The 23197-nt window shown below is 47.3% G+C and overlaps 2 protein-coding genes, 1 long non-coding RNA gene and 1 pseudogene across 10 annotated transcripts in view; 2 read left to right on the forward strand and 2 right to left on the reverse strand.

The window, feature by feature from the left end:
• Positions 1 to 2076, forward strand: part of cse1l (CSE1 chromosome segregation 1-like (yeast)) — an 80306-nt gene extending 78230 nt beyond the window's left edge. For all 4 annotated transcript variants that reach the window (XM_072514830.1, XM_072514828.1, XM_072514832.1 and 1 more), the window contains exon 25: positions 1670 to 2076. In XM_072514830.1, the coding sequence (XP_072370931.1) occupies positions 1670 to 1759 (90 nt within the window). In that variant the 3' untranslated portion in view covers positions 1760 to 2076. The remainder of the gene's footprint in view (positions 1 to 1669) is intronic.
• An 898-nt stretch (positions 2077 to 2974) lies between these two features.
• Positions 2975 to 7591, reverse strand: LOC140428411 (uncharacterized). The gene is made up of 2 exons (XR_011948763.1): positions 7243 to 7591; positions 2975 to 3652 (listed from the first exon to the last, which is right to left on the reverse strand). It is a non-coding gene; the product is annotated as an uncharacterized lncRNA (long non-coding RNA).
• An 86-nt stretch (positions 7592 to 7677) lies between these two features.
• Positions 7678 to 23197, forward strand: part of stau1 (staufen double-stranded RNA binding protein 1) — an 83386-nt gene continuing 67866 nt past the window's right edge. For 4 of the 5 annotated variants that reach the window (XM_072514835.1, XM_072514833.1, XM_072514836.1 and 1 more), the window contains exon 1: positions 7678 to 7870. The gene's annotated coding sequence lies outside the window, so the exon portion shown is untranslated. The remainder of the gene's footprint in view (positions 7871 to 23197) is intronic. The other variant, XM_072514838.1, reaches the window with a different exon arrangement.
• On the reverse strand, positions 10432 to 10638 carry LOC140428991 (U2 spliceosomal RNA; annotated as a pseudogene).

Below are 23197 nucleotides of genomic sequence, written 5' to 3' on the forward strand. Positions count from 1 at the left end.
CGAAATCGACTGGCCTGCCCCTGCAAAGACAAGTGCTTTTAAAGGACAGACTTACCTCCCAGCAGCCACTTCCGCACTGCTCCCGCTGAAACTGACTCACCAGCTGTTCTCCCGCCGAAATCGACTGGCCTGCCCCTGCAAAGACAAGTGCTTTTAAAGGACAGACTTACCTCCCAGCAGCCACTTCCGCACTGCTCCCGCTGAAATTGACTAACCAGCCAGCTCCACTCCCGCCGAAATCGACTGGCCTGCCCCTGCAAAGACAAGTGCTTTTAAAGGACAGACTTACCTCCCAGCAGCCACTTCCACACTGCTCCCGCTGAAACTGACTCACCAGCTGTTCTCCCGCCGAAATCGACTGAAATTGTTGTCATTCTGTGGCAACAGAGCTGAGGACATGGTTTCATAGGGTGAGATTTTCCTGTCGGCGGAAGGTGGCATCCCGCGCGCGGGTGCCCTGGCAATGGGATGGGCAAATCATCGAAAATCTGTAGACATCAGTGGGATCGGAAGATCTTGCTGGCGGCCAATGGCGAGCTGCCTCCACCGCCGGAAGACACCGCATGGGGGTAGGCAATCCCACCCATAGATATTGGATGCCTCATGGACCCCACTATTTTGTTTTCACCATGAGGAACATTGTAATCAATCCTTATTCTTGGGTGATGAACACAGAATTGATTGGGTTACATGAACACCTCTCCCTAACCTGGCTGGAAGTGGTGAACTTCATCAAAGACCAACAATTAAATCTCACTGGATAAACTGAATTATAAGGTACTGAAGTATTTGTGGAAGAAAGTTATATTTCTAAAACAGCTGACCTGTGTTCACCGTTTTAGGTAAAGAATTTAAACTTGGAGCAGGACAATCGACCCCACTTTTCATTGGGGATACTTCTCTATCATATTTGGAAACGGCTATGAAACAGTGGTACATTTCAATTCTTGGGTCCTACTTATTCCATTACTGGAAGCAAAACTATTAGGTTTGATTCCCACAGCTGACAACTGACTTGAATTCACATGCCTCACAGTTACCCAAGACGTGCGGACAGTCGGTCTCGAATATAGTTTGTTGTAGCTTGTCATAGACTAACATCAAAGTCACTAAGTGTGAAAAATCTTGTTCAACTGAATTGACTCCCTTAAAATTAAACTGAACATTGTAGTGCACAAGAAACCATTAGTTCTCAATTTGCTGACTGAACTCAAATGTTTTAGAGTTGACGTAAGTGAGGGGCAAAGTTGAAGAACTCCAAGAAATTTGAGAATTAAGTCAAGGTCACTCCACCCGTGGCCCAGTAAATTTACCAGAAAGGGTCCCAGTTTGAATACTGTGTTTCTGTTGGGTTAGCTATTCCTTAGCTGATCAGGTGCTGAAATTACGATTTCAAATATAAGTCATTCATTGAGCTCAATTTTACAAAATGATTTCATACTTTGTTGCCATGTTGTGTAGAAAATACTGTTTCGGCTGAAACACCCAGAAGTTAATGGAATTGTTTCCTGAAAGAAAAGTATATTTTTAGATTGTGTTAAAGATGAGAATTGGGTCCTATGTACAATAAATTATACAAGTTTATGATGTGGATCAACTGAAACTACTTTTGCATTTATTGATTTAATGTACCATAATATAGGAATGATGTAATACTTTTCTCCCATAGGTGCCATCGATGATCAGCACAAGTTTGAATGCAGAGGCTTTACAGTATCTGCAAAGTTATCTTCAAGCTGCAAGCGTGCAGCTGGTGTGAACCTGTTGTAATTGACTAAGGACACTCTTGAAAGGCTATTTGCCACGTGTGCTTGCACAGTGAACATCATTTGATTGTGTGTGGGGTAGGAATAAACCTGGGGAGTAGTACCAGCCAACGATGATTATGATGACTTCTGCCCAAATGCATTTCAGCCCTGTGTAGGCTTAATGCTTGTGATCTCTTTCTATCCACCTTTCTGTCTTTTATTTATGTTTTCTTAATCTGACTGCAAAAACCTAAAACAATAAAGCACCTACAGATGCATTGCCGTGTACAGTTACTCTGGTGTAAAATAAAAATGGAAAATATGAAAAGCTTGTCATTTGCTGCCATCATTTTACCCATTTCAGATTTATTGCACAACAGATTTCCTATGTTGTGAGGCGCAAGTTGATGACAGATGTCCAGACAGTGCAGGGTACCACAGAATGGTTGGATGCAGTCTTGTGTCCACAATGTCCAGTGATGACTTCCTGTTACAGGCCCCTGTTTTGGTGCTAGTGGCTGGAAGATTCTGAAAACAGGTATGGTTGGAAAGCATTCTTCCATTCATTTTGTAACCTGACCAATATCACGATTTTACAAACCTACGCCCTACCATTCTGCAATATATCTTGAAGTACGGATGTCTTCAATCATGGTCAAGGATCTTTAACTTAGCTTGTCTCAGGATAGAGGATCATGAGGATCAATTGCCTGGAGTGAATAAAACCTCACTGAAAAAGAGAAGGTTGAGAGGGGGTAGTTTACATAATCTCTATCATTTCACCAAGTCCAGAATAGTGGAGCCAGAGGACACTGCACTCAAGAGGCGAATTCAATACTAATCTACAAACAATATTTCAATGTGGTCAAATTATGAAACAGGCTCCCTTATTGTTGATTTATTAAAAGCAAATTAAATTTCTCTCCAAAAATAACATTTTTGTAGTCTGAATAATTTCAGACATGCGTGGTATTTTTGGCAAAACCAGGCAAATTTGGATCCATGCTTCCTAAAGCTGTCCAACACTGATATTTTCCACATGTCATATTTGGGTCTATTGCGGACTAATTGATGGAGATTAATTGTCATGATTAGTTAATCACTCCCAATTTTGTACCATACAACTACCAAGATGGTAGAAAGCACACTTTTTGCTTTGCAATTCCTATGATAATGCTAAAGCTTCTTCAAGAAGCTTCGTAAATAAGGAGTCACGGTGATCAGAATTGGAATAGCTTCCCTTTGTTTAATAGCCATGTTAAAATAAGATAGAAATCACTTGCGATGCAATTGATCCAAGAACAGCGCAATTTATAATATCGCATTTCTTCATTGTACCTATTGCCTTCTGTGTTTACACCCATGGTTACTCTTGTCAATGCATTCCAAAATGTTTGTCTTCCAGTAGCTGAGATATTCCCTGGAAAGAGGTGCAGTTTAATTTAAACAGTTCTTGAAATAGCTGAGTGTTCGAAACTTTATTACATCCATTGAGACATTTTAATAATTGACTTTGCTTTTTGGACTTTGGTATTGGTCCATTTCTCCACTTATCTTTGGTTTATAAAATCTGTGTTCTAACTCTGCATACTTAGCTATAAGAATGGCACTTCATGGCCTAACAATAAAGATTTCCACTCAAATGAGGGGAAACCAGGACTTGGCCTTATCTTGTCCTATTAAACAGATTATCAGAATCATTACATACAAGACCGACAGATTCAGGGCTATACAGTTCATCATTCCGCCTCTGATGTTTGCATTTCAATATAAACTGTATTCCTTGCAGATGACGTTATTTTGGTGTAATTTCTATAATCTTTTTCATGTCTTCACGGTGCCATCAGACTCTGTGATAGCCATTTCTTCGTCGCATTCAGTGGATGGTTAAATTCCACGATTTCCTGGTTGATGCAAATTTGACATATCAAAACGGGCCCAGTCTAAAAATGTTAGCTCAACCTACTAGTTTAACATGCTTCGAAAATTCATATACCTTACTTTCAAACTTATTTCTCACTCACTTATTAACTTCTCACAGCTACAGATTACAATATTGTTTAGAACAAGATCAGTGATCGAGATGCTGAATATGTAAGCTCACATATGTGGAAGAAATGGAAATAATTTCCTTGTCTGAAACTGACAAAAAAAACATGTTTTGAGGGATTGGTAATGGGACTATATGAGAGATGTCATTAAGTGAATTCATTTTAAATCTACCATATTGACCCAGCAAAATCTTAGTGGGATGGGAAGGGGGAGATATTTTATTTGAAGTAGAATGTTCTGCTTCTGTTACAAGAATTCTATCAAGAGAGCACTAGATGCTGCATGGATCAACCTTAGCTGGGTATGTTATTGAGAGAGTTGAAGTAACTTATTTATTTCTTCATGAGATATGGGTGCCACTGGAAAGGCCAACATTTCCTGATAATTCTAGTTGGCTCTTGAGGTGATGGCGAACCACTTCTTGAAACATTACAGTCTGTAATGCAGGTACATCCTCAGAGATGTTGAGGAGTTCCAGAATTTTGATTTCGCAAGAATGAAGGAATGATTTATTTCTAGAACTGGATGGTACGTGGCTTGAAGAGGAACTCTCAGGTGGTTGTGTTCCTGTGTCCTCAATGATAAGTTGTGGGTTTGAAAACCCATTTCTTTACCATGTTGCCATGTTCAGTTTGACATGCCTATAATGGAGATTGGTGAAGTTTATACAATTCCTTAGTGCACTTCATGAGCAGTTAACAGACAGATTATCTTTGATTGCAAATTAAGATAAAAACGATAAGAGCAACCAGCTGTCGATGGTACTTTTATCACCACCTTAACTCAAACACTCAAGTCAATTGTTGCATCCATGCTATTACTCTGGCAGCTAATTAATAATCATCATTATTGTCACAAGTAGGATTAATTAACACTGCAATGAAGTTACTGTGAAAAGCCCCTAATCGCCACATTCCAGCACCTGTTCGGGTACATGGAGGGAGAATTCAGAATGTCCAAATTATCTAACAGCACGTCTTTCAGGATTGTGGGAGGAAACGGGAGCACCCAGAGGAAACCCACGCAGACACATGGGAGAACGTGCAGACTCCATACAGGTAGTGACCCAAGCTGGGAATCGAACCTGGGCCCCTGGAGCTGTGAAGCATCAGTGCAACCCACTGTGCTACCGTGCTGCCCTAAATTGCCCGAGCTAGCTCAATATTGACCTCGGAATCAAATTTGGGACCTTGTTTGTGTATGTGGATCAGAGATTTTCATTCAAAGCTATTAAGGCAACTCTGCCTGTTTCTATATAGGAGGGTAAACATCTACCAAATGCCCATGGAAATTTGCTGGCAAATGGTATATTTGGTCAACTGGGTGTCTTGACATGCAGAAACACCAAGTTGGAGTCTAAATCTGACAGGTGGAATGTCTTGTTTCTCTGGTTCTCAGTGCAGACTGTCATCTGAAGGCGATCAGGGCCAATTACCTTAACTATCCACTGTTTAGATGTACAAACGTCCTGCTGGAATTTGACTGCCACGAAAATTAGTTAGTTTCCTGCTGCTTGTTTAGGTAGGACAATACCATCTATTAAGATATTTTTCCAAAGAATCCGAGGTGCGTTAAATGCCAGTTCCTAATAATTCTTAATTCCCCTTCAGGCTGGCTGGCTGTGAATAGTGCCAATCTGTATAGCTCAAGAGTACTATTGCACAGTCTGCCATAGATAATTGGCTTGGTTTCCAACTTGTGCCACACCAATGCCAAACAGACCGTTGCCCGGCTTTGTAAAGGAAAATTTGTCTGTCGTTTGTCATCGGACAACTGAAACTTGCTACCTGACTGTATATACCAGATATTCGTAGTGAGCAACATGGTCATCAGCACAACTCATCATGAAATGTCTGAATGTATTGCCATTTTTCTCCCAACAACTGCATTGACACACCCCATATTGAAGATTGATTCTACATTGGTTGTGCAGAATTTCAGAGGTAATTGATTGACTCTGCAATTTAGGCATCAAGTTAAGCAAATGTTTTCATGTTTGACCTTTACGTAATGCCTTCAACAGCTATCATCCCTCATCTCAGGGTTCTCTCATTAAGCTAAATAATGGATACCAGCTTTGTGTGGTGGAAGGACCTACACAGGGTAACATTGTGTTCAAGACACCTTGATTTTATCCATGTTTTAAGTGGAATGAGACTTGTCAGTGTTAACCAACACCAGTGATTTCATTGAGGTTGTCATTTGAGTGTTTTAATAAAGAGATATATGCTCTGTGATACTGAATTCTCTCCAAGGTACTGAGTTGCCCCAAGCCCTCAACTATTTTACTTTTTATTTATTCCTGGATCTTGTGCATGGGCTGTAGAAAACCCTTCCATTCTGTGTTTTTCCTTAATAGTTTATCACATTATATCACATTAAATCATTGGATGCCTTATCTAGTAATTGGATCAGAAAGGCCATTTTGTTATTATCCAGCCGTATGTCTATGGCAGTATAAATATTTAAGCCAAACAAAATCCTGAATGACAATGAGTTAGGGTAAGCAGCAGCAATTGAAGTTAAATTTCTTGAATCATACTGGGGCTTATGGCAGTCTGCATCAATTTTGCCAACTACAATTCAACCTCGAATTTTCCTGCAAAGCTCAAAATTGCTGCAAAACAAGCATAAATCGAGCGTGCTGAATAACATGAAATCTAGCCTTCCGTTATGGCGCCTACCCTGGAATCTGTAGCGCCTCCCATTATGATGCAAAGATGGGTCTGCGTATTGAGAAGGCCATTGCAGCTTTTTAGTCTTAAGAACCCACCACAAAACTATGTAACACTTTTGGGTGCATGGAACTAACAGCATCAAGTATAGTTCAGGCTTCAACCCGAAATTTTACTTTAAAATGCCAGAGACTGTATTTTGCTGATCCCAGCTGTCTTTCAGGCGGTGCTTGTGCCTAAACGATTTTTGCATGAACATTTGTGTAAATCCCGGAAATGTGCACCAACTGGTTTTGGATGGAGTTATGGCAGATAAAATGGGAACATTTGCGAAGTGTAGTTTGCGCATAAAAATAGCCTTCGCCCGAGAAACCAATAGTGCACAAAAAAATTTGCTTCTCGGCAATATTGCAAGTAAAACAACATGCTGGAAAAGCTCAGTAGGTCTGGCAGCATCTGTAGAGAGCGAATGCTTCGAGTCCGTATGTATTTCTAGTATCTAGTAGTTTGCTTTTAATTATATTTGAAGCATGTAAACAAGTAGCTTATCAATTAACTTTACAATGTGGCCTACTGGTAATGGGAAAAATAAGGACGAATTGCCAGTGCTGCAGTTACATGTGCCTGAGAGTTAGAAAACTATTTAGAACATTGCGACAGCAGTTTGAGGATACAATCCAGTTTCTCACTTCAATGTCGTACTGAGGGGATGTTGTATTTTGTAGGCTCGACCTCAAACCAACATGTCAGCTCAGGCGAAAGCTCACCTGCCACAGTTTTCAGGAATAGTGTCTTGGCCAACACGCACAATCTTGTTGCAACCAGGTTCACCGCCTTCCGGACAGTGCGATATGTCAAGCGCGGTTGGACAATCTAGGGATTCTTGGTGACCTGTATAAAATTAAAACGTTGCTTGGTTGCTGCTGACCTGAGGAAATTAAATGCCAGAGGTAGAAGTGAGTCACGTGTGCGCCGTGGCCCGAGGAAGGGGTCATTTGTTTTCCCCCCCAAAATAAAAAGACTGCCTCAAATAAGCGTGTGTTGGGTGGACGTTACATATGTTGCTCGCCGCGTTTTACCCTGCCCAGCAGGCTGGCTGCCAGCGAGGGGCCGAGCTGGAGGCGCGCACATGCGCACTGGCCGCCGGTTTAAAGGGCAGTGCTTGGGGGGGGCGGAGTTCCTGGGGGAACGTCAGTTCCGGTGGCGCGCGGCGCTCTGGGAAGGTGAAGCGGTTAAGGTCGGTTCCGCCGCCGGTTCGTCTGATTCTCTTTAGTGTTTGCCGTGTGTCGGCAGCGGGAAGCGGCCCCTCTTTCCTGCTTCGGGAGCGAATGGATTGATTCGTTTCTTCAGAAATTCGGCTTCGCGTTTACCGCCCCTTTTTTTTGAAGAAAGGAGGTAAGTTTTCTTGCTGGGCGCGGGGGGCGGGCGGCGCGCGCGGGGGGTGGGGGGGGGAAGAGAAATGAGACCGATCGGCTGCGGCGCCCGCTCCGTCCCGTCCCACAACTTCCACCGGCGAGAAAGTCCGGCTGCGGGCCGGGAGGTTTGCGGATGGGGAAAGGCCTGCACTCGAGACGGGGGGGGCGGGGTGTGTGACCAGGCCGCATTGGTGCGAGCTACTTGTCCCCCCTCCGGCTCGGGCCTCCCGCAATGAAGCACCAACCTGTCCATGCGGCGCTACAAACCTGTCCAGGCTAAACCCCGGGCTTCAATGTACCTGCTGGCCGCTGTTCTCCCACCTCGACCGACACACAGGTTTTCAAACTTTTCAAATCCTCTACAAGTGTTGACCACCGCCCCCCACCCCACAAAAAAAGACCTTGAGGAACCTGTCACCCAGATGAAATTTGTATACCGCTGTCATTGTATTCATTGCTGTGCAGCTGAAAACATCCCAATATCTGCCCTCGTTAGGGAGGCTGAGTGATTGATAATTCTAGCATATTTAGGTGCACACATGCCAGATGTCGTCATTCCCCAAAGTCTTTGCAGCAAGGAGCTGTTCTCAAAGTCACTATTTGGCTAATTTCATGCATTCAAACATACAGTTCGTGACCAGTTTGGAACATAGTTGCTTTGTGTTGTTGTTAAACTCCTTTAGACCATCGGACATCCAACCTGTGTCCCTAGGATCATCCATGTGCACGCCTGACCTCCCATAAGGCCCCCAAAGACCAAGCAGCTCTTGTCTTATTTTTGTTCGACTTTCTTACTTCCTGGTTGTTTCTGACTTAAAATTGTGTACTTGGTTTTAAAAAGAGCGGCTTGTGGTCCTGTTTCTTCATTGATGGATACATCCTAATTATGTTGTCAGCAGTTTTTTTTTTTGCAAGTTGACAGTGACGTTGGATTTTAGCCTTGTTTCAGATTTTCTGCTTCAGTGTACCCTGGGTGGTTGTTTCCCCTCTGCAGTGTTGAATTAGAAATTGATTTGTTTGTAATTGTTGTGCAGGCACTACCCTATGCAATTAATTGTCAGAATATGTCAAACGTTTCTTGGTATTTCACCAATGTATACATAATTAAAACAATCTTAAGGGGTTGGTTGAGGCAATCTAATGTAAATTGAAAAATAATCAGAAACAAAATACCCAAATTGTTGGTGTACACTTATTGCAGAGCAGAAACTCCATATAGGAAATGCTTGATGGGTTGGCTGAGGTGAGTGAGGCAAATGGAAAATTATTGTAGAAATCTTGATGTAATTTAAATTCCTGGAGATACTTTGCAAAGTTGCATCAAGCAACACATCAGCTAGAGCAAAGTATTAGATACTCGGCTGAGCTGAGGTTAATTTTAGGATGGGTCTTGAAGGAGGTGAATAAGCAGGAAGTTTAAGGAGAGAATTCTAGAGACAAGGCAGAGTTGATTAAAGGCATGATTGCCAAGGGTGGGCAAAGGGACCAGGCCAGGCACAAGAGGCTAAGAATGTGTTGTAGGGCTGGGAAAGGTTAGAGAGATGGGACTGGGCAAGGTCTCAAAGGAATTTGAACACTGGGTAAGAAGTAAATTATGGGTATTGGGGTAACGGGGAGAATGTGCAAACTCCACACGAACAGTGACCCGGGGCCAGGAATGAACCCGGGTCCTCGGCGCCATGAGGCAGTGGTGCTAACCACTGCACCACTATGCTGCCGAGGTGTTTGGATTCACTTTTGTCCTCTATTCATTCTGATGCCTTTCACTTGGGTATGGCGAATATAACGGTACGATTTTCCACCAACACAAAATTAAGTTTGGCGAACAGTACTATTATTTACTTGAGGGGATATCGAGTGGTGAGCAGAATGGGCAGGTGTAGTTTAATGTGGAGGAGAGCAAGGTAGTGCATTCGCTGTAATCCCTTTTTGGAGGAAATATAGTGCGAGCATATAATGGAGATTGGGTGTAAATGAATAGAGATTAAATAAGTCATATACATAATCCATGCAAATAGAGGGGCCAAAAATATTAAAGGGCACCTCTGATGGTTTTGAGAGAGTGTAAAGGCAGTGATTAATTTATACAGAACATTTTTGTGCCCATTACCGAAAGGAGAGCATACAGTGCAGATCCACTTGGAGTATCGCAAGGATAGGTAAGTATAGTTACGATAAATTGAGGTGCATAAATGGATATATTTGGGGGGAAATTTAGGTGAGGGGCATGAGAAAGTGTGGAGCATAACAAAAAGCAGTAGATGTTAGCTCAATAACTTAAAACCTGAGAATGATTGATTTTTCTTCACATACACAGAACTAGGAGCAGGAGGAGGCCACCTGGCCCCTTGAGCCTGTTCTGCCATTCAATAAGATCATGGCTGATCTTTTTGTGGACTCAGCTCCACAGATTCCTCCTCAACTCAGTCCTAAATCTGCTTCCCTTTATTTTGAGGCTATGTCCCCTAGTTCTAGCTTCACCCGCCAGTGGAAACAACCTCCTAGATAGAACAACGCTTCTATTCTATCTATTCCCTTCATAATTTTTTTATTTTTATTACTTTTTTTGAGTTACAAAGCCAGGGCTCAGTGTGGTCAGGGGCGAACCCCTAATCCAGCTCCTTGCCTGCTCCAAAAACCAATTCAAATTCAAATTGAATCCAATTCATGGTCCCCACGAGAGAGAAGTACCAGATCTGAGCCAAAAGGCTACTACACTTGATCTTAGCCAAAAGGCCGAGAAGCGATTCCCTTCATAATTTTATATGTTTCTATAAGATCCCCTCTCGTTCTTCTAAATTCCCAAGAATATAGTCCCAGTCTACTTCGTCTCTCCTCATAAGCTAATTCTCTCGACTCCGGAATCAAACTAGTGAATCTCTGCACACCCTCCAGTGCCAGTACATCTTTTCTCAAGTATGGAGACTAAGTACTACAGGTGTGGCCTCACCAGCACCCTATACATCTGCAACATAACCTCCCTCCTTTTAAATTCCATCCCTCTAGCAATGAAGGGCAAAATTCCATTTGCTTTCTTAATTACTTGCTGCACCTGCAAGCCAACTTTTTGCGATTCATGCACAAGGACACCCAGGTCCATCTGTACAGCAGTGTGCTGCAATTTTGTGCCATTTAAATTATGGTCCATTTTGCTGTTATTCCTACCAAAATCGATGTTGTCACAATTATCAACATTAAACTCCATCTGCCAGACCCTTACTCACTCACTTAAACTATCTATATCCCTCTGCAGACTGTATCCTCTGCACACTTGGCTCTACCACTCATCTTGGTATCATCTGCGAACTTTGACACATTACACTTGGTCCCCAACTCCAGATCATCTATGTAAATTGTGGACCCAACACTGACCCCTGAGGCACACCACTAGCCACTGATGCCAACCAGTAAATCACCCATTTATCCCCAATCTTTGCTTTCTGTCAGTTAACCAATCCTCTATCCATGCTAATACAGTACCCGTAACGCCATGCGCCTTGTGCAGCAACCTTTTGTGTGGCACCTTGTTGACTACCTTCTGGAAATCCAGATACACCACATCCACTGGTTCCCCATTGTCCACCGCGCTCGTAATGGCCTCAAAGAATTCCACCAAGGGCAGCACGGTGGCGCAGTGAGTTAGCACTGTGGCCTCACGGCGCCGAGGTCCCAGGTTCGATCCCAGCTCTGGGTCACTGTCCGTGTGGAGTTTGCACATTCTCCCCGTGTTTGCGTGGGTTTCGCCCCCACAACCCAAAAAGATGTGTAAGCTAGGTGGATTGGCCATGCAAAATTGCCCCTTAATTGGGGAAAAAAAATGAATTGGCTCCTCGAAATTTAAAAAAAAAAAACAATTCCTATAAAACAAAAATTCCACCAAATTAGTCAAACATTTTTTTTTAATAAATATTTTACTGAAAATTTTTGGTCCACCAACACAGTACATTGTGCATCCTTTACACAATATTATAACAGCACAAATAACAATGACCTATTTTATATAAGCAAAAAACAAAAAATGAATAAATATTAAATAACAAAAATGAAAACTAGCCCTAATTGGCAACTGCCTTGTCACAAGTTACACCCCCCCCCCCCCCCCCCCCCAAAATCCTGGGCTGCTGCTGCTGCCTTCTTTTTCCCCTTCCATCTATCTATCCGCAAGGTATTCGACGAACGGTTGCCACCGCCTGGTGAACCCTTGAGCCGACCCCCTTAGGACGAACTTAATCCGCTCTAGCTTTATAAACCCCGCCATGTCATTTATCCAGGTCTCCACCCCCGGGGGCTTGGCTTCCTTCCACATTAGCAATATCCTGCGCCGGGCTACTAGGGACGCAAAGGCCAAAACATCGGCCTCTCTCGCCTCCTGCACTCCCGGCTCTTGTGCTACCCCAAATATAGCCAACCCCCAGCTTGGTTCGACCCGGACCCCCACTACTTTTGAAAGCACCTTTGTCACCCCCATCCAAAACCCCTGTAGTGCCGGGCATGACCAAAACATATGGGTATGATTCGCTGGGCTTCTCGAGCACCTCGCACACCTATCCTCCACCCCCAAAAATTTACTGAGCCGCGCTCCAGTCATATGCGCCCTGTGTAATACCTTAAACTGAATCAGGCTTAGCCTGGCACACGAGGACGACGAGTTTACCCTACTTAGGGCATCCGCCCACAGCCCCTCCTCGATCTCCTCCCCCAGCTCTTCTTCCCATTTCCCTTTTAGTTCATCTACCATAGTCTCCCCTTCGTCCCTCATTTTTCCCTATATATATCTGACACCTTACCATCCCCCACCCATGTCTTTGAGATCACTCTGTCCTGCACCTCTTGTGTCGGGAGCTGCGGAAAATCCCTCACCTGTTGCCTCGCAAAAGCCCTCAGTTGCATATACCTGAATGCATTCCCTTGGGGCAACCCATATTTCTCGGTCAGCGCTCTCAGACTCGCGAACTTCCCATCCACAAATAGATCTTTCAGTTGCGTTATTCCTGCTCTTTGCCACATTCCATATCCCCCATCCATTCCCCCCGGGGCAAACCTATGGTTGTTTCTTATCGGGGACCCCCCCAAAGCTCCAGTCTTTCCCCTATGCCGTCTCCACTGTCCCCAAATCTTCAGTGTAGCTACCACCACCGGGCTTGTGGTGTAGTTCCTCGGTGAGAACGGCAATGGGGCTGTCACCATAGCCTGCAGGCTAGTCCATAGCCTACAGGACGCCCTCTCTAATCTCTTCCACGCCGCTCCCTCCTCCTCTCCCATCCACTTACTCACCATTGAAATATTAGCGGCCCAATAGTACTCACTTAGGCTCGGTAGTGCCAGCCCCCCCCTATCCCTGCTACGCTGTAAGAATCCCTTCCTCACTCTCGGGGTCTTCCCGGCCCAAACAAAACCCATGATGCTCTTTTCAATCCTTTTAAAAAAAAAAAGCCTTCGTGATCACCACCGGGAGGCACTGAAACACAAAGAGGAATCTCGGGAGGACCACCATCTTAACCGCCTGCACCCTCCCTGCCATTGACAGGGCTACCATATCCCATCTCTTGAAATCTTCCTCCATCTGTTCCACCAACCGCGTTAAATTTAACCTGTGCAGTGTGCCCCAATTCTTAGCTATCTGGATCCCCAGGTAACGAAAGTCTCTTGTTACCTTCCTCAACAGTAGGTCCTCTATTTCTCTACTCTGCTCCCCAGGATGCACCACAAACAGCTCACTCTTCCCCATGTTCAATTTATACCCTGAAAAATCCCCAAACTCCCCAAGTGTCCGCATTATTTCTGGCATCCCCTCCGCCGGATCCGCCACATATAGTAGCAAATCGTCCGCATACAAAGATACCCGGTGTTCTTCTCCTCCCCTAAGTACTCCCCTCCACTTCTTGGAACCCCTCAGCGCTGTCGCCAGGGGCTCAATCGCCAGCGCAAACAGTAATGGGGACAGAGGGCATCCCTGCCTTGTCCCTCTATGGAGCCGAAAATATGCCGATCCCCGTCCATTCGTGACCACACTCGCCACTGGGGCCCTATACAATAGCTGCACCCATCTAACATACCCCTCTCCAAAACCAAATCTCCTCAACACCTCCCACAAATAATCCCATTCCACTCTATCAAATGCTTTCTCGGCATCCATCGCCACTACTATCTCTGTTTCACCCTCTGGTGGGGCCATCATCATTACCCCTAACAGCCTCCGTATATTCGTGTTCAGCTGTCTCCCCTTCACAAACCCAGTTTGGTCCTCGTGAACCACCCCCGGGACACATTCCTCTATTCTCATTGCCATTACCTTGGCCAGGACCTTGGCATCCACATTTAGGAGGGAAATTGGTCTGTAGGACCCGCTACAATGCGGGTCCTTTTCCTTCTTTAAGAGAAGCGATATCGTTGCTTCAGACATAGTCGGGGGCAGTTGTCCCCTTTCCTTTGCCTCATTAAAGGTCCTCGTCAGTACCGGGGCGAGCAAGTCCAAATATTTTCTATAAAATTCGACTGGGAATCCGTCCGGTCCCGGGGCCTTTCCCGTCTGCATGCTCCTAATTCCTTTCACCACTTCTTCTACCTCGATCTGTGCTCCCAGTCCCACCCTTTCCTGCTCTTTCACCTTGGGAATTTCCAGCCGATCCAAAAAGTCCATCATTCTCTCCCTCCCATCCGGGGGTTGAGCTTCATATAATTTTTTATAAAATGTCTTGAACACTTCATTCACTTTCTCCGCTCCCCGCTCCGTCTCTCCTTCCTCGTCCCTCACTCCCCCTATTTCCCTCGCTGCTCCCCTTTTCCTCAATTGGTGTGCCAGCAACCTGCTCGCCTTCTCCCCATATTCATACTGTACACCCTGTGCCTTCCTCCATTGTGCCTCTGCAGTGCCTGTAGTCAGCAAGTCAAATTCCACATGCAGCCTTTGCCTTTCCCTGTACAATCCCTCCTCCCGTGCTTCCGCATATTGTCTGTCTACCCTCAAAAGTTCTTGCAGCAACTGCTCCCGTTCCTTACTCTCCTGCTTCCCTTTATGTGCCCTTATTGATATCAGCTCCCCCCTAACCACTGCCTTCAACGCCTCCCAGACCACTCCCACCTGGACCTCCCCATTGTCATTGAGTTCCAAGTACTTTTCAATACATCCCCTCACCCTTAGACACACCCCCTCATCCGCCATTAGTCCCATGTCCATTCTCCAGGGTGGGCGCCCTCCTGTTTCCTCCCCTATCTCCAAGTCCACCCAGTGTGGGGCGTGATCCGAAATGGCTATAGCCGTATACTCCGTTCCCCTCACCTTCGGGATCAATGCCTTACCCAGCACGAAAAAGTCTATGCGCGAATAGACTTTATGGACATAGGAGAAAAACGAGAACTCCTTACTCCTAGGTCTACTGAATCTCCACGGGTCCACACCTCCCATCTGCTCCATAAAATCTTTAAGCACCTTGGCTGCTGCCGGCCTCCTTCCAGTCCTGGACTTCGACCTATCCAGCCCTGGTTCCAACACCGTGTTAAAGTCTCCCCCCATTATCAGCTTTCCCGTCTCCAGGTCCGGAATGCGTCCTAGCATCCGCCTCATAAAATTGGCATCATCCCAGTTCGGGGCATACACGTTTACCAAAACCACCGTCTCTCCCTGTAGTTTGCCACTCACCATCACGTATCTGCCCCCGTTATCCGCCACTATAGTCTTTGCCTCGAACATAACCCGCTTCCCCACTAATATAGCCACCCCCCTGTTTTTCGCATCTAGCCCCGAATGGAACACCTGCCCCACCCATCCTTTGCGCAGCCTAACCTGGTCTATCAGTTTCAGGTGCGTCTCCTGTAACATAACCACATCTGCTTTAAGTTTCTTAAGGTGTGCGAGTACCCGTGCCCTCTTTATCGGCCCGTTGAACCCTCTCACGGTCCACGTGATCAGCCGAGTTGGGGGGCTTCCCACCCCCCCTTGCCGATTAGCCATCATCTTTTTCCAACTTCTCACCCAGTTCCCACGCAGCTGTATCTCCCCCAGGCGGTGCCCCCCCGCCCATCCTCTCCCGTACCCGCTCCCCCCTTTCCCCAGCAGCAGCAACCCAGTAATTCCCCCCTCCCACCCCCCCCGCTAGGCCCCCCGCTAGCGTAATTACTCCCCCCATGTTGCTCCCAGAAGTCAGCAAACTCTGGCTGACCTCGGCTTCCCCCCGTGACCACGGCTCACACCGTGCGACGCCCCCTCCTTCCTGCTTCTCTATTCCCGCCATAATTATCATAGCGCGGGAGCCAAGCCCGCGCTTCTCCCTTGGCCCCGCCCCCCCATGGCCAACGCCCCATCTCCTCTCCCTCCCCACCTCCCCCCATCACCCCCTGTGGGAGAGAGAAAAGTTACCACACCGCAGGATTAGAACATAAAACCCCTCTTCGCCCCCCCCATTCGCCCCACCACTTTGTCCAAACGTTCTTTTTAATAATCCACTCATTCCAGTTTTTCTTCTACAATAAAAGTCCACGCTTCATCCGCCGTCTCAAAGTAGTGGTGCCTCCCTTGATATGTGACCCACAGTCTTGCCGGTTGCAGCATTCCAAATTTTATCTTCCTTTTATGAAGCACCGCCTTGGCCCGATTAAAGCTCGCCCTCCTTCTCGCCACCACCGCACTCCAGTCTTGATAAACGCGGATCACCGCGTTCTCCCATTTACTGCTCCGAGTTTTCTTCGCCCATCTAAGGACCATTTCTCTATCCTTAAAACGGAGGAATCTCACCACTATGGCTCTGGGAGTTTCTCCTGCTCTCGGTCCTCGCACCATAACTCGGTATGCTCCCTCCACCTCCAACGGACCCGCCGGGGCCTCCGCTCCCATTAACGAGTGCAGCATCGTGCTCACATATGCCCCGACGTCCGCACCCTCCACACCTTCAGGAAGACCAAGAATCCTCAGGTTGTTCCTCCTTGCGTTGTTTTCCAGTGCCTCCAACCTCTCCACACATCGTTTCTGATGTGCCTCCTGTATCTCCGTCTTCACCACCAGGCCCTGTATATCGTCCTCATTCTCGGCTGCCTTCGCCTTCACGACCCGAAGCTCCCGCTCCTGGGTCTTTTGTTCCTCCTTTTTTAGCCCTTCAATCGCCTGTAGTATCGGGGCCAACAGCTCTTTCTTCATTTCCTTTTTTATCTCTTCCACGCAGCATTTCAAGAACTCTTGTTGTTCAGGGCCCCATGTGAAACTGCCACCTTCCGACGCCATCTTGGTTTTTGCTTGCCTTCCTTGCCGCTGTTCCAAAGGATCCGCTGCAATCAGGCCACTTTCCTCTCCTTTTTCCATCCGTGTCCAAGGGGAATTCCCTTCTGGTTTACCGCACGGTGTTTTTAGCCGTTAAAATTGCCGTTGGGGCTCCTATCAAGAGCCCAAAAGTCCGTTTCACCGGGAGCTGCCGAAACGTGCGACTCAGCTGGTCATCGCCGCACCCGGAAGTCCCAAATTAGTCAAACATGACTTGTCTTTCATGAACCCATGCTGCGTCTGCCCAGTGGGACAATTTCTATCCAGATGTCTCACTATTTCTTCCTTAATGATAGATTAATGCACTTTCCCCACGACAGAGATTAAGCTAACAGGCCTGTGGGTAGCACTGTTGCTTCACAGCTCTAGGGTCCCAGGTTCGATTCCCAGTTTCGGCCACTGTCTGTGTGGAGTCGGCACGTTCTCCCTGTGTCTGCGTGGGTTTCTCCCAGGTGCTCCGGTTTCCGCCCACAAGACCCAAAAGACGTGCTTGTCATGATATGCAGACATGCAGATAATGATATACAGACCGGCAGCTAATGAACACAGAGGACAGGACATGACTAATGAGCAGGCAGAACACTCGGGTGGTATCTCACTATAAAAGGCACGAGGCACTCACACTCCATCTCTTTCCACTGATGAACATCTACAGAGTGACTCAGGGTGTATGTACAGTATCACACCTCCACGTGGCTAAGAGCAAGTCTGGTTCAGTCAGACAGAGTAACCACACTTGGGTTAGCAGAGAGTCGAACTCATAAAGAACTGTGCTACTGGTTCAATAAATCAGATTGAACGAACTTCAAGGTCTGGAGTCTCTTTTGGTTAAAGCTGCATCCAGTTGCAGCCTGTGTTATCCCAGAGTACATAACACAACATGCTACCAGCAGACTGTTTAATCTAGGTGGTTTACCTCAGTCCGTTCTGTGGCGATCAGCGAATGTATTTCGGCACCATGGAGAAGATTCAGGCTCCTCACCAGCTCAGGACCTCCTGCAATCTCAGTGCCAACTGACAGACATTCAAGCAAAAGTTTCTGCTGTACATCGAAGCTTCATACCTCGTGGGTGCGTCTGATGCAAGGAAGATCGCGCTTCTCCTCTCAACAGCGTGTGATCAAGCCATTGAACTCTTTTCACTTCACCGAAGGCCAGGACAAGACAAAGTTTCAGACCATCCTGGACAAGTTTGACAGTCACTGTGAAGTGGACACCAATGAAATCTTCGAGCGCTACATATTCAAACAGCGTCTACAAGGTAAAGATGAATCTTTCAACTCCTTCTTAACTAACCTCCGCCTGCTAGCGCTGTCCTGCAACTTTAGTGATATTGCTGACTCCATGATCAGAGACCAAATCGTTTTTGGAGTTCACTCTGATCCTCAGAGAGCAGCTACTGAAAATCAAGCATATGACCCTGCCAGTCGCGATTGAAACATGCACAGTGCATGAACACGCCAAAAAGCGTTATGCCTAGTACAAATCGACTGAAAATGAGAAACTCGTCTCCCATGAGGTAGAGAGTATGCGGGCCATCTCCCGATGCAGCGCCTCAGCATTGATGAAAGTGGCCATTTTGCGCGCTTTTCCCAGGGCCCCAGGCATGCGTGATGCGAACAGGATAACGACGCGGCCCGCACTGCTCATGTGCGATGACGCACGGAGCGTCAGGATGCCGACGTCATGACGTGCTCGAACTGCGCAACGCCCAGTTAAAGAAACACTGCCCTGCAAGAGGCAGGCGATGTTTCAACTGCGGGAAGCCTGGACACTATGCAGCCTTGTGCAGGTCTGCACCACCAGTCGGGGGCCAGGGCTCCTAATTCTGACGACGGCACGTTCAGAGTGTGCAACAACGATTGCAGGATTCTGATCCTGGCAGTACAACGGATCCAGAGGAAGAATGCCTGGACTCCGCCTACTGTGTGGGCATCATTACCAAATGTGAATATGCCACATCCAACTCATCACAAATTCAATCCATCCTCGCTGTGGATTCTGCGGACGAATGGCGTGCGGTGATGCAGGTCAACCACTGCTCCATCCAGTTTAAGCTGGACACAGGTGCTTCTGCCAACCTCCTCTCACAGGCAGATTTCAAATGCATCAAGAAACCCCCCAGGGTCCTTCCAGCAGCCTGCAGGCTCCTGGACTACAACGGAAATGTCATCACGGCACTGGGATCCTGCCATCTACTCGTCTCCAACCGGAGCACCCATGCACGGTTACATTTTGAAATTGTCAAGCCAGACGGGCCATCCCTACTTGGCGCGCAGGCCTGCAAGCAGCTGAACCTCGTGCAGCGGACTTGCACAATGACATCCTCCAATGTGGATCTTCAGGCCGGCATTGAAGAAATCCTCACTCAAGTATCCGGATGTGTTCGACGGGATGGGCACGCTGCCATATCGATGCAAGATTCTGCTATGACCTGATGCCAAGCCAGTGGTCCACTCACCACTCCCGGCTCCGCTGAGGAAGTGCCTGAAGGCACAGCTCAAGGATCTTCAGCAACAGGGCATCATTTCCAAGGTAACCAAACCGACTGACCGATGGTATGTGTTAGAAAGCCTTTGGGAGACCTGCGCATCTGCATTAATCCCAAGGGTCTCAATAAGAATATAATGTGTGAACACTGCCCCATCCCAAAGCGGGAGGAACTCATCAGTGAGATGGCACACTCACGCTTTTTCACCAAGTTAGATGCGTCACATGGATTTTGGCAAATCCAGCTGGATGAGTCCAGCAGAAGGCGCTCTGCACCTTAAACACACCGTTTGGCAGGTACTGCTATAATTGAATGCCGTTTGGCATTGTCTCGGCATCGGAGATCTTCCATCGCATCATGGAGAGGATGATGGAGGCATTGAAGGGGTTAGTGTGTATGTGGACGACATCATCATATGGTCCATGACCCTTGAAGACCATATTTCCCACCTCCAGCAGGTATTCCACCGTGTCCATGCCAATGGCGTGAAGCTGAACAGGTCCAAATGTTGCTTTGGCATGTCGACAATCTAGTTCCTAGGTGACCAGATCTCTCAGCAGGGCGTGCGCCCGTACATGGACAAGGTCAAGGCCATCAAAGCCATGAAGGTCCCTGAAGACAAGTAGGCGGTGTTGCGCTTCCTGGGCATGGTCAGTTTTCTAGGCAAGTTCATCCCAAACCTGGCGCCTCACACCACGGCCCTACGAAACCTGGTGGAAAAGTCCACTGCCTTTGAGTGGAAGGCAGCACATCAGGCAGAGTGGTTGGAGCTGATAGCCAAGCTCATCACTGCATCTGTCTTGGCATTTTTTGACCCAGACAGGGAGACAAAAATTTTGACTGATGCGAGCCAGGATGGCATCGGTGTGGTGCTGCTTCAACGCGATGACACTTCATCCTGGGCACCGATAGCCTACGCATCGAGGGCAATGACGCCCACCGACACAAGGTATGCGCAAATAGAGAAGGAATGCCTGGGTCTTCTCACTGGCATTCTCAAGTTTCATGGCTATGTCTTCGGCCTGCCGACATTCACTGTCGAGGAGGATCATAGGCCTCTGGTCCACATTATCCACAAGGACCTGAACGACATGACGCCTTGGCTGCAGCGCCGCATCCTCAAACTCAGAAGGTACGACTTTGACTTAGTGTACACGCCTGGCACGGAGCTCATCGTCGCTGATGCATTGTCCCGCTCTTATCACATTGCCTAGTGAACCTCTGGAAATCATCCGGCAGATTGAATCACAGGTGCAGCTGTGTGCTAGCACCCTCCCGGCGTCTGCTGAGAAGGTGGTTTGTATCCGCAAGGAGACAGCTGAAGACCCCCTCTTGCAGCGTGTCATGCACCACCTCGCCAATGGCTGGCAGAAAGGGCAGTGCCCTCAATTTTACAATGTAAAGGACGACCTGACGGTGATTGATGGTATCTTCCTCAAGCTGGACCGAATTGGCATTCCACTCAGTCTGCAGAGCTTGGTGGTCTGCCAAATCCATGAGGGACACCTGGGCGTCAAAGTGCAGGCGCAGAGTCAGGCAGGCTGTCTACTGGCCAGGACATCGCGAACATGGTCCTCAACTGTGTGACCTGTCGACGCTTCCAGCCCCCACTATCCGCAGTCCAATGGGAAGGTTGAAAAAGGGGTGCACATTGTGAAACAGCTCATCTGCAAGGCTGCGGATTCTGCACCTGACATCTACCACGCGCTGCTTGCGTACAGGGTGACCCCACTGGCATGTCGCTGGCTCAACTCCTGTTGAATAGGGCCCTGCGGACGATACTTCCAGCCATACACTTGCCCAACCTGGATCACCTCCCGGTGCTGCAGAAGGTGCAGCAGCTCCGAAACCAGCAAAAGCAGGGCTATGATGCTCATGCCACCGATTTGCCTGTGTTATCCCCGGCAGACACTGTCAGGATCAATATACCGGATGGTGTCTAGTCTGCTCCAGCTGTCGTTGTTCAACAGGCTGCGCCCCGATTGTATGTTGTACATATGACTGATGATTCTGTTGTGTGATGAAACAGACTGGCACTGCGCAAAGTTGCCTGCCCGCAACCTCTTTCTTCTCCATCTCCGTCCATTGGTTTGCCACCTCCTGATACCTCGAACTACGAGGCCACCAGTCAGGCTTCAATCCCGCCTGTCAAGGCGCCGTCGTCCCCACCACCACCTCTCCGGTGATCGACAAGGATCAGACGCAAGCCCCAGAGACTGGACTTGTGAACATTTGTCTTGTTTGCCATGTTCTGTTTTCGCACATTAGACAGCTGTCTTCACATGTAAATACGTTCACATGCGCCACCGCTTGTAAATATGTTAATATATGCCACCACATGTAAATACGTTCCCATGTGCCAACAAAACATTTTTAAAAAGGAAGATGTTGTGATATGCAGACATGCAGATAATGATATACAGACAGGCAGCTAATGACACAGAGAACAGGACATGACCAATGAGCAGGCAGGACACTTGGGGGTGGTATCTCACTATAAAAGGCACGATGCACTCGCACTCCGCCTCTTTCCGCTGATGAACATCTACCGTGTGAGTCAGGGTGTATGTACAATATCTCACCTCCAGCACGTGGCTAAGAGCTAGTCTGGTTCAGTCAGACAGAGTAACCACACTTGGGTTAGCAGAGAGCCGAACTCCTAGAGAACTGCTACTGGTTCAATAAATCAGATTGAACGAACTTCAAGGTCTGGAGTCTCTTTTGTTTAAAGCTGCATCCAGTTGCAGCCTGTGTTATCCCAGAGTACATAACACAACAGTGCTGTTTGCACATTCTGAATTCTGTGTACCCGAAAAGGGGCGGGAATGTGGCGACTAGGGGCTTTTCGCAGTAACTTTTTTTTCAATTATTTTTATTAAAGCTTTTTTCAACCAGGATTTTTACATAACAAAAAAAAAGAACAGTAAACGTAAAATATTTAACAAAGCAAGGTGGCCGCTGTCATTATACAAAACGAAAAAACACATATCAACAAGTTTCTTCCCCCCCCCACCCTCCGTTGCAACTGCTGCTGACACTTCACTGCTCCCCTAAAGTCAAGGAAAGGTTGCCACCGCCGGGAGAACCCCATCAAGGACCGTCTCCGGGCAAACTATTAATTCCAGGCTGAGAAACCCAGCCATATCGCTAACCCAGGTCTCCATGCTCGGGGGTGGGGGGGGTTCGAGTCCCTCCACATTAGCACGATCCGCCTCCGGGCTACCAGGGAGGCAAAGGCCAGTACCTCGGCCTCTTTCGCTTCCTGCACTCCCGGATCCTCCCGACACCCCAAATATCGCTATTGTTGGACTCTATTTCACCCTCGTGTCCAAAATCCTAGACATCACCCTCGCAAAGCCCTGCCAGAATTCTTTGAGCACTGGGCATGCCCAGAACATATGGACATGGTTCGTTGGACTCCCTGCACATCTCGCGCACCTGCCCTCTACCCCAAAAAACTTGCTCATTCTTGCCGTCGTCATGTGAGCCCGGTGCACCACCTTAAACTGCATCAAACTGAGCCTGGTGCATGATATAGACTAATTCACCCTGCCCAGGGCAATCGGC

The sequence above is a fragment of the Scyliorhinus torazame genome, chromosome 8 (assembly GCF_047496885.1).
Source record: "Scyliorhinus torazame isolate Kashiwa2021f chromosome 8, sScyTor2.1, whole genome shotgun sequence".
Classification (NCBI taxonomy): Eukaryota; Metazoa; Chordata; class Chondrichthyes; order Carcharhiniformes; family Scyliorhinidae; genus Scyliorhinus; species Scyliorhinus torazame.